This window comes from Sciurus vulgaris (genome assembly GCF_902686455.1).
Source record: "Sciurus vulgaris genome assembly, chromosome: 10".
Taxonomy (NCBI): Eukaryota; Metazoa; Chordata; class Mammalia; order Rodentia; family Sciuridae; genus Sciurus; species Sciurus vulgaris.
The window spans coordinates 3,866,321-3,882,032 of record NC_136470.1 but is presented as its reverse complement, the minus strand read 5'-3'; the positions used below and the strand labels follow the sequence as shown (position 1 = coordinate 3,882,032).

The window sequence follows — 15,712 nt, the reverse complement described above, 5'->3', positions numbered from 1 at the left end:
GCATGAGGCCCTGGGTTTTATCCCCGGCATGGCAAAAATAAAAATAAAGAAGAACTTGCCTGGCGAGTTAAGGGTTATCACAGCAGGTGTCTTTAACCTCAAAGTGAGGGTGGCAATCTGCCAGGTCTGCCTGGGGACCTGAGCACAGCCACAAGCCCCGGCTTTACCTCTGGACAGGCATTTGCCACCAGCGTGAGGTCAGTTGGGCTGGCTTGGTCCTGGTCGGCAAAGGCCGCTGCTGAGGGTTCAGCTGGATCTAGCGCTGCCCCACTGCCAGGCTCACCCGCATTAATCATTATCGAGCGGTCTGCTGCTGGCCCTGCCTGCGTTTCTAGAGTCAACTGTTTGCACCACAGGATTGCTGACCTTTGGTTTTCCAAACACTCTTTCAGATGTATACGTGCTGCTATGCCAATGGAAAACTTATACAGCTGTTGCTAAAGCAATAAATACATTAAGTCAAAAAATAAATACAGTCTGGTGTTCTCCTGATGGGGCAGCTCCAAGTTCCTGCTACCTAAATAACTTGAAAAATGGTCTCAAAGCTAAAGATCACACTTACAAAATGTATACTCCGCTGTGTTAGGTGCCAATCACGTGGTCCCTAAAATAGAACCTTCGAGGTGAATTCAGTAAATAAGTAAAATTTTTAAATGAAGAAAATGACTAAGTTTTTTTTTTCAGTTTATGGAGCAGTTTCTGTTGTGGAAAGTCACACAGGTTGGCGTGTTGTTCACTTATAAAAGCAGTTGATAAGGAAGTGCCTGCTCCTGTCCCTGTCTGTCACCACCTGGCTTCTCCCTTGGAAAGTGAGGGTACTGGTGAGGGGTCCAGGGACTCCCTGCCCTCCTGGTTGGCCACTGCTGGTGGGAGCCCACTTTCACGGTGCTGACCTCACCAGAGGCCCGTTGGTTCCTGTGTCTGCGTGAGTGGTACTGGGGTGCACCCAGGGGTGCTCCAGAGTGTGCTGGGTCCCCACCTCCCTTTTAACTTTATTTTGAGACAGGGTCTTGCTGAGTCGCCCAGATTGGGCTTGAACTGAGGACCCTCCTGCCTCAGCCCCAAGCAGCTGGGATCACAGGTGTGGGCCATGGCACTCGGTGGACTTTCAACACAGGTCCCCCTTCATCTTCTCCCTGGCTTCCTTCCAACCACAACGGGCGCCCAAGTCCAGGAGCCGTCCACCCAGACACAACCAGCACCTGGCCGGATGACCTTTTTCCTGGGGACTTTCCTACACTGTGGGTGTTCAGCAGCAGCGCTGCACTGACCCTCTATGCCGGGAGTGTCCCCTCCCCACTGTAAGGACCCAAACTGTCTCCCACACTGTTGACTGCCCCTGAGGGCCAGTCACCCCTGTTTGACAACCCCGGTCTCACCATACCCACCCCCAGAAGTCCGCAGGCAAAGACAGGCAGGCCATGGCAGAGGGCAGGGGAGGCGAGGTGGAGGAGCCAGGGCAGGGCTGGACATGGACCGAGAGCGAGCTGGAGGGCAGGGAAGGATGCAGGGCCACCGTGAGGGGTGACGGAGGCCAGCAGGGGGCAGGGAAGGGAGAATGGCAGCGGGGGATGGGAGCTGGATGGGCAGCAGGGTTCCAGGAGCAGCAGGGGACAGTGCTGCCCACGGATCCTGCAAGCGTGGCGTGGAGATCCCCTCCACCCTTCCTCCTGAACCCCGGGTGTCATGCAGGCGGGGCTGCCTGCACCACAAAACAGGCATTCTCCCCTCAAAAGCCCATCCCACCGGAAGGCTCCAGCCGGAAGTAAAAGCCAGGAGCGGGTTCACGAGGCAAGGCTGCGGAGGGACGCCAGACACACTGGCATGGCAGGGGGGACAGGAAGGAGAGGTGGAGAAGGTGGCCCGCCCTGGACTTCAGGCCAGGAGGGCTGGGGGGCTGTGCTCCTGCCCCCCACCGGTCAGGTTGCTTTCACCAACACCAAGTACTTGAACTTGACCTCTTGAACTTGACCTGCTGTGCCCAGGGCTCTGTAGACTGAGGAAGAGAGAGAGCCCCACCCTTGGGAGATTACCACGTACTCAGGAGGACACGTCAATAAACCAGAGGCAAGAATGGACAGAGGAGCAGGTCGGGAAAGAGCCCGCGGGCCAGACCCAGGAAGGGGCGGTCTCAGCAGACTGGAGGGGAGACCAGGACAGGGAAAGGTGGGTGGCGGGGGCACAACAGCCTGCTCGGGAAGGCGAATAAACACAAAAGGGTCCTACTTGCGGTGCACACGGTCCCCGAGGGGGGCTTGGGCTGCCCGTAGACGCCAGGTGTGGAAGTGTGCGTTGGGACCCGGGGGGTGTACTGGGGCACGGCGGACGGGTAGTACTGAGTGGGATATGCAGTGTAGACATTGGGAGCCACAGCCGGCTGCGGCGGGTAGAGGGCTTCCGGCTGGTATCCATGGTTTTCATAGTAAGGTCCGATGCCCGGGGGCGACCCCTGAATAATTGAAAAGAAAAATAACATAAACTCTCACCGACCCTGATGGGCGAGAACAGAGCCTCATGCTCCAGTCCAGCCCCAGAGGCCCTGCGAGGACATGCAGGCTCGCCTGGTGTCTGCGGTCATGTCAACTTACCTGGAATAACCACATGCCAATTTCAAACTAGCCAGGACACTCAGCTGTCAGTGCCGTTGTGTTTGATTTACTACTTACTTTGAAATAAAGAAAAAGAGGCTAGCGTTTACAGAAAAAATGTACAGAAGTGTGGGATTAGGACCACGGAGCCAGCACCCTCTGCCTTTGGTTCATCCAGGCCTGTCCTTGAGCACAGACGGCGTAGATGTTCTGAAGCAGTGATGATCACCATCAGCCTGACCACGGCTGAAGTATGAGAACTCACCAGCTGCCAGGCCTCGGGGCCCATCACCTCTTTGAAACCTGAGCATGAAGCCCAGGCTGGGACAGGTACCACGGATGCACCCACCTTGCAGAGTGGGAACTGAGCCCAGGGATCTGCCTACGGAAGCGGCCTCTGGTGTTACTCGCAGGCGCCTTCCTCCTGTCCTCCTCTCCTGCAGAGCTGCACCTCCTTCTCCCGCCACCTCCCACCTGGGGCCCTTGGAGCTGTGCTGCACCCTCCAGCCGCACCTCTCAGCAGAAGCGGTGGGTCCAGGTGTGCACACACACAAATGCCAAGGGACGGCCCCAGACCCAGCACTAGTCTCTGGCTCCATCCTTCGGCCGGTGTCTCTCTCTCAGAATGCCATCTCTGCCCCCTCGGCCCACCTCAAAGTCACCTTCTCAAGACCCACCTCCACAGGCCACGTGGGACCCCACAGCCTGCATCCCCCTTCCTTCAACTCCCTCAAGTGTTGATGGCTGAGCCTCTCCTTGGAGGTCACCTTTGTCTTCTCATCTCCATGCAACACCCCCCATCCCTGCCCCTTGTCTTTTTGGGCCACAGGGTTGTCTACCAAGGACAGATGTCCTTAGTAAAGGTCACTGAAGGCTTAGAATTTTAAGTGGGGCCCCCAGAAAACGTGACTGTAAGCACATGAGGCGGATGCCACTCCCAGAGTTCACCTGTGCTTTATAACTCACTAAGCTCCCTGCGAAAGTCCAAAGATTGCTACTCAAAGCCAGAGCGGCCACAGAGACGGGAAGTAACACGCAATCCCTGACCAGAGGCACAGAAATCAGTACAAACCATCGAAGAACGTGCCACCCGCCCCGGGAGAGTGTGTTAAACCAAGCACTTTGTCCAGGAGGATTCCAGTGCAGTGGATCTGAAACTAAAAAGGGATCCAATAAAAAATAAATACCAGTAAACCAATACAGACCAAAAAAGGTATATCTCTCTGTAGAATTCAGAAAAGTTTTGTTGTTGTTGTTATTGTAGTTGTTGTTGTTGTTTGGGGGTTTTTGTTTGTTTGGTTTGGGCTTTTTTTCTTTTTTTTTTTTTTTTTTCGGTACCAGGGATGGAACCCAGGGGTGCTTAACCACTGAGGAACATCGTGAGTCCTTTTTTTACATTTTATTTAGAGACAGGGTCTTGCTGATTTGCTTAGGTCTTGCTAAGTTGCTGAGACTGGCTTTGAACTTATAATTCTCCTGCCTCAGTCTCCCAAGCTGCTAGGATTACAGGCATGTACCACCGTGCCTGGGTCCAAAAAAATATTTTTACTAACCATAAGGTCTTTGCTAAAAGCACTTATTTCAGGCAAAAGATGAATTGGTGGAACAGAGACTGGGGAAGAATTTCCCAGGGACAGGAGAGGGACAGTTCAGCCGGCACCTCATTCCTACACAACTATCTCTGGTACACCAGGAAGCAGCTCTCTTCCCAGGATGCACCCTGCTGGCCCACCCTGCTGCACCTGTCTGCACACCTGGCTGCCCCTGCCCATCCCACTGTAAAGGCAGTAAGTGGGGAGGTCAAGGTCAGCATGCTGGGCTCCTATCCAGCAGCAATGACTTTCCAGACTCCTCTGGGCAACTCTGGGCTCTGCCCCTGCTCAGCCTTTCCAGATAAGGCCTTGAAAGCCCTCCACACAGCCACAGGTGCCCCACACATCAGCCCTTAGAAACGCTGACCCACACACACTCTTGGGAATAACAGGAGGAGTGAGGGAACAAAGAAAAGGCCAGAAAGGTAATAATTAACCACTTACTGAGTTTAAAGCCATCCTGATTTTATCAACAGCATTGGGTAATGGTATGCATTTGGATTGTTCAAGATGACCTGGAAGAAAAAATGTCAAGACTGTAATGCTTCCATACTGGTTAGTTTTCAGAAGATAAATCTAGAAAAAACTGGAAGATTCTGGCAAAAGGAACCTCCTGCTAGAACAAACTGAAGTTCTGCCCATTGACCTTGAACTTCACCTTCACATGCCTCTTCCACAACTCTTCAAACACAGCAAGTACATGCAGAGGCTCAGGAACCCAGGGCCCTCCTCTGAGATGCAGGCTTGCCCTTGGGGGCCAGCAGGTACAGGGCCGTGTGCAGTTTTAAACACTGCAGCCTGGAGAGCTTGACCTTGAGGAAGGAGGGACAGGCTGAAGGACAACCCAGACGCCAGGGAAGACCTCCCAGAGTTGTGCCCAGGCCTCCAAGTCCCACTCGACTCACATGGCTCCCAGGAGGGGGCTGTGACCTCCCTCTCATGCCACACCTACCAAAAGGAGAATCCCTGCAATAAAAGCAAGAATCACCACAAGGAAACGTTGAATGTGGTCAAGTCCAACAGAGGTTAAGGGCAGGCCAGGCAGGAAACGGTCTCTGGCAGCTCCTGACGGTGCCACTTCCTGGAGGCGCCACTGGGCGGGTTGGTGACTGAACCTCGCTGCAATCTCAGGTGCCTCCTCCCCACACTGTTTTATGAAGTCGGGGGTTCAGTGTGGACGTACAGAAGGGCACGACCCGCGTCAGGCGCCACGCCAAGGGACAGAGGTGGGATCCGCTCCGCCCTCCCGCAAAACACCAGAGGTGCCTGCTGGAGCCCCCGCCACAAGCCAAGTGGTCCAGACTAGCGCCAGAGAAAGGCCACATCTGAGGTTTCTGAGTAAGCCATAGAGGCCCCCCCCCAAAGTTTTAATAAATATGTCTTAACAACTCCCACGGAACACAGCCATCTGGTACTGCCCCAAATCAAAAGAGAAAGAAATTCAAAGCTAACTACTTTGATCAAATTCAAGATTAGTGATCCTGAAAGCAAGCTGTGGTCTTTGCACTGTGGCCATAAGTGACCAGTTTACAACCAGGACAGATGCCATCAACATGAAATGACAGATTCTTTGCCTAAACCAACTTTACCAGGCTCCCCAAATCCAAAGCATTTCCTAGTGAAATGTGGTTTTAGCAGAGAACCCTGCTAAGTCAGGCTATCAGGAGCCCCCACCTTGGACATCGTCACTCTGGACACCTGAGCAGGTTTCTTATCCTCCACACCCCAGGGGGTGTCTGGTCACCCTGGCCTGCCTCCAGCAAGAAGCCTGTCAGATCAGTTCAGCCAGAATTCCTATCTCTCCCCCGCCGAGCCCCACGGCCCTGCCCTGCCCTCCAAGAGAGTCCTGAATCAAGCCCTCCTCATCTTGACTTGATGAGGGTCACCACGTCACTTTTCCTTTAACACCCCACTAAGTGAAGTCCTTGCTCTACACTGCAGCCAGCATGACATGGCCAAAGAACGTTCTACGAAACCATCCTTGGGATCATCCTTCCGTAAGATAATGCTCCCAAGGAGGGTGCAGGAGCCAGGAGAGGCTCTGAATGGCCAGCCACACCAGTCTGAATGTCTTCATCTATGATAGCCTGGCCTGGCACTGGGTAGTGTGCAAACAGTACAGGTGACTCACGGAGCCCGTGACCTCGGGGACCAGACTCTGGATCCAAACCTAGTTCAGCCCCTCCCTAGCTGTCATCTGGAACAAGCAATTTTGTGGTCCTGTACCTTGGTTCTCTCCCCTGCAAGGGAGATGAGAGTAGCACCTACAACAGAGTAGTGGGGCACCGAGAAGGTCGCACTAATCAAGTGCTTTGCGTGCTGCATCAGTGTTTGTTAAAAATAACCCTTAAGCTGGGTGTGGTGACACAGGTAATCCCAGTGGCTCCAGAGGCTGAGGCAGGAGGATCGTGAGTTCAAAGCCAGCCTCAGGAACTTAGCAAGACCTAAGCAACTAAGCAAGACCCTGTCTCTAAATAAAATATAAAAAAGGGCTGGGGATGTAGCTCAGTGGTTTAGCACCCCTGGGTTCAACCTCCATCACAAAAAAAAAAAAAAAAAAAAAAAAAAAAACATAAAACCAAAAAATATATAACAACCCGTGGGGGGAAAGAGTGCTGTTTTGTGGCAATTACAGATTTGCTTTTGATAATTGTTCCCAAGCTGGCAGCATGAAGCCCACCAGGTCTCAGTTCAGTGCAGCCAAATGCAGTGAACAACACTGCTTTCCCATCTTCTGGGCAAAAGTATCATCTGGTAGAAAGTAATGGAAGGAAGGAAGAGGGAAGGAAGGAAGACCGATGACCTGATGAAAATATGAGAGTCACTTTGAACAGGTCACAGTAAAAATGCACCAGTTCACTTATTTACTCTACATGAAGAGCCAGATCATGTCGAGAGTGGCAAGATGTTTTTCAAGATTAAAAAAATAAAGTCAAGCCCTTCCTGGGTATGAGCAAACAGATGCAGGTGCAATCTGGTGGGACGCCATTCGCAACACATAGGCACGCAAGTCTTCTAAACAGGTGGGCTGTCGTGTAAAGACATCTCGCCACTTGGTGGAGGACCCTGAGGCCCATACACGGAGATAAATCCTGCACCCCTGCCTCAGAAGCAGAATGAACTCGGCCCTTGCTAAGATTACTTTCAAAACAGTCCCGCCTGAGCAAACGCACTTCTCTGCTCCCCTGGGCAGCTCCTCCCTGCCTTGCTGGCTCTCTTGCCAGTTATGGGACCGGTTGAAGTTTCAGGAAATGAAAACCCAATCCCACTGGCCGCTTTCCCAGGTTAGGAGCCCTGTGAAAGGAACGTGAGTCAATGCTCCAAACCCGCACTCTGCGTGCGAGATCCCTAACAGAGATGAACGAGCCAGGAAAGGAAGGCGCAGTGGGAGACCACAAATGGCCTGATGAAAGCCGCAGACCCAGGACAACAGGACCCTGTCTCACCCAGAGACCCCGCCACCTATGCACACCGCCACCGGAGCCAGCAGCCTGAAGTGCGCCGGCTCCGGGGCTGTGGACTTTGGAATAGAAGACAAAGCGCTGGCTGCCACCTTCTGCGGGAGAGGAAGGAAGGGGAGAAGTGGGTCTGAAAGGGAGCGTCCCCAGCGTCCCCAGCGGCCCCAGCGGCCCCAGCGGCCACATCCACTCCACCGGATTACACACCGGATTACGGATAGCATGAACTGGCTTCTGAAAGGAGCAGGATACAACCCAGGTGACATGTGACAACTCTGCTTAGCAGTTCTGTAAAAGACAAGGCCATTTGTTCTCTATTCTGGAAAGCCAGCTGTCATGAAGCACTTTGGGAAAAATTCTCCTTTGAGAGGCAAGAGAGCAGATGAGGACAAAGGTCCCGACCCCTGGCTTGCTGGCCACCTCTGGCCGCCTATCCACTGTCTCACAGCAGAAGCAGCTGCCCTTGTGTTGCAGTATCCTCCCATGTGTCACCTGCCCACCCCGCACCTAGACAGTGCTGCAGAATCCAATCGGCATCCCATGGCAGGACAAAGCTGTTTCCTAGGCAAAAGCAGGTTCATCTTCTGGTTCCTTCCTCTGGAGATCTAGGGACATGTCTGCTGGAGGTTTATTTTGAAAGCCACCCAAACAAAGCAAATGCAGTCAGGTCTGCAGGTGCTGACTTGGCCCAGGAGCCAGGGGTGGTCCTACAGATAAGGTCCATTGCCCGCACTGCATACTCCATGCACACCTGGCTCCTTCACGAGGCCCCGTAGGCACTGGGCACTGTTCAAGTTGCTGGAGGTATGAGGGGTGCCACATCAACAGACAGCCGATGAACAAACATGGAAGGGAATCCCTTATGCTGAAATCACGGCACTGAAACCACATACACGGCGTTCTCTGCTCTGGATGTCCAGTAGCTGGAGGCTGAACAACAGCAGTGGGTTTCAGTAACAGTTCGGCATGGGCATTAGGCAGGGAATTCCACAGGTGTGGAGGCTCAGAAGAGGCTGCCTGCACCGTCCAGTTTCCTTCTGAGTCCTCACTGTCCTAAGGAAGGCCACAGACCTTTGTAGGGTGGACCTCAGGTCTGCTCCTCTTTTTTTTTTTTTTTTTTAAGCTAGTTTTATTCTATTCAAAGAATATGTTCAAACATTTTTTGAGTTCCAAAAGCTAAATAAGTATGATGAAATTGAAGAGAGAGAGATGAAGCCAGCACCTGGACATCACCAGCTGCCCAAGCCGGGGGCATCAGGAGGTCCACAGGGTCTGCGTGCACAAAAGCTGAGTGTGGGCCTCATGGGACAAGTGGGTGGAAGGGTCTCCAGGCCACTCCAAGAGCAGATGCCCAGGCCACCGGCTCAGGTTAAAGAACTTGCCCAAGTCAATCTGCAAAATGGGATAGTAACTAAATAGGGTGTACAAGGGTCAAGTGGGGAAGCAAGTTCCCTGGCTCAACTCTAGGGAGCTGATGACAGGAGATGAGGGTTCCTCCATTTCTAAGGGTCTGCTAAGGGAGTCTCTGTATATCCGAAGGCCAGGATCGATTGTCAGGACTATCACAAAGGCAGACCTTGACTCCATTTAGGGAAACCAAGTTTCCAACATTGTAAAGCTCAGATAAGGACTGTGGCTCCCGGGCAAAGAACTGAATGCCTCACCTAAAACACTGACCCAAGACCAGCAGGTCATGTCTCTGGCATATTCTAGAACAGAACGGGGCTTCAGCTGCAAGGCCGGACGTGGCTCCCAGACAGGCACAGTGGTGCTTGCTGGGCCTGTAACCCCAGCTACCCAGGAGGCTGAGGCAAGAGGATCTCGAATGTGAGGCCAGCCTGGACAACACAGGGAGATCCCATCTCAAAAAATAAGTAATTAAATAAAATAAACTAGAGTTGCCCCAACCTGTTATAAATGTTATGACCACCAGTGCACTTGAACTTGTTACCAAGCTGCTCCGTAGGCAGAATTCTGCAGAACAATCTCCAAAGCACCTTCTGTGTCCAAGTTCAGATCTGAGGCTGACCTGTGGCTGCGTTGCAGTGAGCTCATATCTGCACCCTTCCTTCCAGGATGGCCCCTTGGGAAACAGTGGCCTTGGAGGGAATTTGACACTGGGTCTCGCATCTCAGCACACAAGCAATAATAAAGCTTGGCTCCTCTCATCTGCCAGTCCAGCGGTCACTTGAAAACCTGCTAACACGTGTCTGCTGCACCACTGGGGCCTCTCTCCTCCGTCCCACCAGAGCATTCTGATTCTTCCTCCTCTGCTGCCCTTGCCTGGGGTCCAGGGCCACCACCACTGAGAGCCACTGGCGCACATCATCTCCTTTCACAGCTCTCCCCCTGCCCCTCTTGCCACCCCCATGCCTGAGGGCTCAGCTGTGTGCACACAGTGCCCAGAGTTCCCACCCTTCCCTAGACTCAGTCACCTGCCCTCTTCAAAGTCCACCCTGTGTACAGCACAGGTCATTGCAAATACCTGGCCAGAAAGCCCATTGCTCTCTTCCCAGGAGGCCTCTGCTGCCCACTGGGACATCTCCCACATGTCGCAGTTCCTCTCCTGCCAGTGCCAGGGGCCACGGCGACAGCCAAGCCCCAGGTTGGCTCTGCCTCCTCCGGGACCCCCAGCTCCCCGCCGCTCATCCTCAGGGTTTGCAGAGTGAAGGCACGACAGACCTCCCGGGAACCCAAGTGCTGCTTGTAGACAGTGTCCCCAGGCACAAGGGACATCACAAGCCAGCCTGGGTGCCCTGAGTCAGGACCTCCCCAAGTCAACCTTGAAGACTGGCCCAAACCAGACCTCGGCTCTCAGGTGTCTAGCACTGCTGCACCCCAATCCTCAAAGGCCACCTGACGGCCTGGGGCCAGCCCAGTGCTTGAGGGTCGCTGGTGGGTGCCCCGGGAAGTAGGGAGTGGCCAGGAAAACAGGCCACGGCTCAGCACCTGCAGGTGGGGGAAGCCCAGGGAGACCTGGACTGGGAGGGCAGAAGCCGGAACAGCCCCCGCCTGGGCTCTCTGGCTCCCCGCAGGGAAGCTCTCCCAGCCTGGTCCTCCACCCTCTCCAGCAACTCTTAAATAAGGGACCTGACCAGGTCACTCAGCTGACCGGCCACCTTTCCTTTCCTACCTCAATGTCCAAGGCTAAGGCTTGATCAAGGATTTCTGAAGGGCTTAAATAAAAATAAAGACTCCTGGGTGCCACTCCTAGAGTCTGGGACATAGCAATTAGGACATGACACCATAGAATTACTGTTTTTTAAAATTTTTATATAGTTATCAAGTCTTTTTTAATAACCTCTTCTTTAAATTCATTTATTTATGTGGTGCTGAGGATCAAACCCAGTGCCTCACCTGTGCTACTTGGCAAGTGCTCTGCCACTGGGCCACGACCTCAGCCCTGCCACCATAGTATTACAAGTCCCCAGGACCCTGCCATGGCTTAGACAGAAAAGAGTGAGCCGGAGCCCTCGTTCCCACCTCCTGCCGCCCCCAGGCCCCAGCCGGGCCCAGGGTCACTTCCATGACAGTGGTGGCTCTGGAGCAATACCCAGGCTCCACCATCTGCAGGACCTGTGCAGGGAGGCTGTCACTCATGACCCCATCACCCAGGGAGGTGGCCCTCCACGCCAGCCTCCTGTTGCCAGTGGGCAGCGCAGAGCCCAGGCAGGGCTGCAGGCAGGCGGCTCTGTGGTTAGGGAGAAGCACAGCTGGCCCCAGAGCAGCCCCCTGTCGGATCTGGATTCCCTGGGACTTGTTCACAGTTCCCTTCTCTCTTTCCCTCCACCTTCCGGAACTTTAAAACCTCGGTACTACAGACAGTTGAGTGAGTGGGATCCTTCCCTGTGTCGGTGTATGAAGACACCACCAGTCTAACTCCACACCACGCAGGGCCACAGGCGGGAGGCACAGTGCCTGTGTGTATGACTTGTCAGAACACGTTCTACTGTCACGTGCAGCCAAACAAACAAAAATTTAAAAAACCCCTCAGCACTAAGAGAGGAGAACGGACACGCTATGCCAGTGACCACCACAGCCCCTTCTAAGCACCCGTGCCTCCAACCCAGAACCTGTTCATAATGAGAGCAGTGACCAAGGGGCCAAATCGCCCTGCTGAGCCCCACTCCTGCCCCCGAGGTCACAGGACCTAAGCTCTCTGCCTCGGTTTCCCTATCACTGAGGTAAATATGTCATAAAGAGCTTGTGATGATGCCCGACTATGACACAGCAGTGTCACATCAACAGCAACGCCTATCATTACAATGCCACTGGGGCCCAATTTACTCTTCTGATCAGGGCAACTGTGCACAGGGCCCAGCACCCAGTGGTGCCAAGCAGCCCAGGGTGAGCAAACAGGGGCTCTGTGTTTGGTGCCAGCATTAGCGCGACCTTGTTAAAAGGTGCCCTTGGGTGCGTGAATGAAAGGGAAGATGCCTGGGACCTAATGCCTGAGAACAGGCCCAGCAGGCTCATATTTGGGTACAGAGGCTACCGGTCTCTGCAGGGCAGAGGTCCCACCCGTGAGGCCGTCCTCTCCACCTGGGTGCTCAGTTTTCTTCCCTAGTGGTGCCCTTGAGTTTCATTTGAAGCTCGGCTGTTCAGCAAGCCCACTGGGGAGGAAGGAGGCAGGCCCACCATTAAGGCTGGAAGTCCTGAGCAGCCTCCAGTGACTTCCTGGGGGCCTCCCTCTCACAGAGCCCACATGTGCCTCTTGGCCTCCCCGCACTGCAGCAGCTGAACCACCTGTGTCCCTATAAGCTCCGACGGGGCCCCTCCTAGCCCCACCCTTACAGCAGGGGAGGCCAGTTTCAACCTCACTTCCTGGAGGCCCCTCCCCACCTGCTGGGATGGGTCAACAACCCCCATCTCACTTTAGGTTTTCCAAACGCCTGGTAGCCTGGTAACTCCTCTTGAAACCTCCGGTAACTTTCCATTCCTTGGTGGCTCCTGGGGAGAGGGCATCAGGACTACCAGCAGCGGGGTAGCGGGTGATCCTCGACTGAATCCCAGGACAAAGGCACACAGCCTGCACGGTGGGCTGCGCAGCCTCCAAGTCCAGCCGTGACTCCTGCCTACCAGGCCTACCTCAGGCCGCCATGCTAGCCTTCCCTCCCAAAGAAGACACCAGGATTCCTCAGGACCAGGCCTGCCTGTGTTCTGAACCAGATTCCTGACTTGCAGCGGGCAGCCGCTCCCCTCTGCTGCACCAGGCTGCCGGCCACCAAGGCCAGCACCAACCGGTGCTGGAGGCCACCCAAAACCAGGGCCTCTGGGGTGTGACTCACAAACTTTTGGCCAGCGCAGCCTCCAGCAGGGTACCCACTATCAGGCTGGGGCATTCGGCTACCCTGCCACCGGCATTCGGCTACCCTGCCACCGGCTTAAGTCCGGCCAGACGGGATGCATGGACAGAAACTCCCAGGTGCCGGGCAGGGAGTGCACGCCCAGGGGCCGGCTCCTGCCGCTGCCAGGTGTCCGGTAGGCCTGGCCCTGATCGCAGCCCCAGGTCGTAGCCCTGGGACCGAAGCCTTGAGCAGTCCCTCTCCCAGGCCGGGAGCCGTTCCCGCCGCGCAGGGTCCCGCCGCGCCGACCTATCGTCCTCGGCATCTAAGAGTTTCCAGTTTCTCCCTCAGCAGGGAACCAAGGAGCGGGAGGAGTTCAGGTAACAGTCCCGGGCTGCCGTGATTTTCCCGAAACAAAGAAACGCACCAACAAGCCGCCCCTCCCTGGTCCCCAGAGGGGAAAGACTCAGAGGGACGCCTAGGTGGGGGCCAAAGAGGACAGGCGGCCGGGGACCCGCCGCGCCCGAGGGATCCCACTCAAGGGACCGGGAGCATCCGCTTCTCCGACCAAGTTGCCAGGGGCTCCCAAGACCAGCAGCCCCGCCGCGCCACGCTAACGGGACGGCCGGGGGTCCCGCCGCGCGCGGGCCCGGCCCTGCGGATCGTCGCCCGGCCAGCCCGCAGGAAGGGCGCTTTGCCGGCCTCCGCCCGGAGCGCCCAGGCGGCGGAGACACCTGCCGCGCACACCTCGACTCGCCTCCGGGCTCCCGCACCCAGAGCGGGCCGGGGGAGTCGGGGCTTCCCAGACGCCCAGGTCCCCCTTCCGACGCAAACCCCGGCGCCCGGACCCCGCGCGGTGCGGTGGGTGGTGCGTCGTGCGCGCCACTTACCTGCCGCGCTCGGGGCCGCGCTCCCGCTCCGCCTGCCTCCGCCCGCGCCTCCGCCTCCGCCTCCTGGCCTCGCGCCTTCCTCTGCCCGGCGCTCAAGTCCCCGGCCTTCCCCACCTCTCGTTTTAATCTCAGGAGGCGGCGTCCCCAGGGCTCAGGGCGACACCCCAAACGCGGATCCCCGTTCCACCTGGGAGGAGGAGGGGACAGGCCGGAGCGGCTGCCCCGGACGGGAGGAGGAGTTTCCCCAGGGGAAGCCCCGGACCGCTCCGGCCTCGGCGCGCTGCGGACCCAGAGGGGACGCCAGCAGTCCTGGGCCGGGCGCTCGCGGGTCGGGGCCTGGGGCGCGGCGCTTCCTCCTCTCCACCTCCGCTAGTCCTCGGGTCGCGGGGCGACGCGGTCTGAGGGCTGCCTTTGAATTGAGGAGGGGGATTCTCGGGAACGAGTCCCCACGGCGCCCCGGTAGCTCCTATTTCCAGACCTCTAGGCGACCGGCTGACTCTGGACTGGGGGCCAGGGGCCATGGTGGCCCAGGAGGCGACCCCAGGGGACCGTTGGCCCACGCGCAAAGAGGGGGACACAGCGCCTCGGGAGACCGAGGAACCTCCCCGGTTCCCCTTGGCTTTTCACCCAGGGTCTCTGGCCTCCGGTCTCGGGTCCCGCCCTTCCTCCTAACGTCCCCTGGACAGCGTTTCCTAGAGGGACGCGGCATATTCCAGTGGACCACAGGTGGAACCGGGTGAGGAAACGATGGAATACACCTCCACCCAAGGCCCGCCTTTGCCACCTGGGAGGCTCCTTGCTATGTCTGCAATTGGAGCTCAGCTTACTCTGCCCCGAAATGGGGAGCGGAGAGTGCCTCCCCAAACAGCGGTCCCCTGCACAGTGAGGACTTGCAGCTGGTGTTCTGAGAAGTGTAGACACTAGAGCTCTCTGGAAAAGTTGCCCTTGTGCAGGGAATGTCCATCTTCAAAGGACTTCCCATTAGTAAGGGCTGTGCAGAAAAAGAACTGCTCGGGACCCCTCTGGTCACCAGAGCCCTATTCATCGGGCTCTTCCTGCTCTCCTCAGAGCAGCGGAGCTGCAAACCCTGTTCTTTCTGTGATTCAACAGGGCATAAGCCTCAATGACCCAGCTGTTTGAGTCTCAGATTTGTGAATGCCTTCCCCTGCACGTGTAAATTTAAATGATTTTTCTGTGAATTTATCTTATATCAGTTTAATTTGTATACCAGCCAAAGAAGCTGAGAGTGTAGAGAGTAGCTTTTCCTCCCTGCACAATACACAAATTAGCATTAATTAATTAATTAATTAATTGATTTAAAATAAGATGAAAGCAGAATAAAACCTAAATCATTCCCAGCCACTAGCTGCCTGGGCCTAGCAGTCCCTTCCTGGGAAACTCTCCCCGAAGCTCCTCCTGGCCGGCTGGACCTTCTAGCAAGTTCTGCTCTCCACCCTTCATTGGGGGAGCATCTACAAGGAGGACTTTCCCCTGGGTGCCGAAGCCCTCCTGTCTCAGGACTTCACGGCTTTGCAGGCAAACCCCAGTGGAAGACCCTCAAGCTGTCTTCAGGTGGCCACTCACTTCTGTACTGACAGTGTGCTCGGCACCTTCCAGCAGGAACTCTGAGGTCCACTTGCACACCAGGTTTCATCAGCCTTCTTGAGGTGGCTGTTCACCCACCATCCATTTTCCCTGTTACATTAGTCAGGTTCAGAGAGGAACAGTGCCCACAGGAGACGTGGAAGAGATTGAACATAAAGAATGGTTCACACAGTTTCAGAGGCAGAAATCCCACAATCTGCAGTGCAGTTGAGAGAACCACACCCCAGGGACTGGGGTCTGAGGACCTGGAGAAGAGGCATGTCCAGCCCAACAGGCAGAATGTGAAGTCAGCCC

General features: G+C 55.7%; 1 protein-coding gene across 5 annotated transcripts in view; it reads right to left on the bottom strand.

Moving 5' to 3' along the window:
- TMPRSS2 (transmembrane serine protease 2) overlaps positions 1 to 14,454 on the bottom strand; it is a 35,068-nt gene extending 20,614 nt beyond the window's left edge. Inside the window, exons 1-4 of one of the 5 annotated variants that reach the window (XM_079101175.1) lie at positions 13,814 to 14,454; positions 4,839 to 4,992; positions 4,625 to 4,695; positions 2,227 to 2,449 (exon numbers count right to left, since the gene is read on the bottom strand). In XM_079101175.1, the coding sequence (XP_078957301.1) occupies positions 2,227 to 2,449; positions 4,625 to 4,639 (238 nt within the window). In that variant the 5' untranslated portion in view covers positions 4,640 to 4,695; positions 4,839 to 4,992; positions 13,814 to 14,454. Of the gene's footprint in view, positions 1 to 2,226; positions 2,450 to 4,624; positions 4,696 to 4,826; positions 4,993 to 5,132; positions 5,354 to 13,670; positions 13,777 to 13,813 lie in introns of those variants that run through there. The other 4 variants (XM_079101174.1, XM_079101176.1, XM_079101173.1 and 1 more) reach the window with 4 other exon arrangements.
- Positions 14,455 to 15,712: the final 1,258 nt, after the last annotated feature.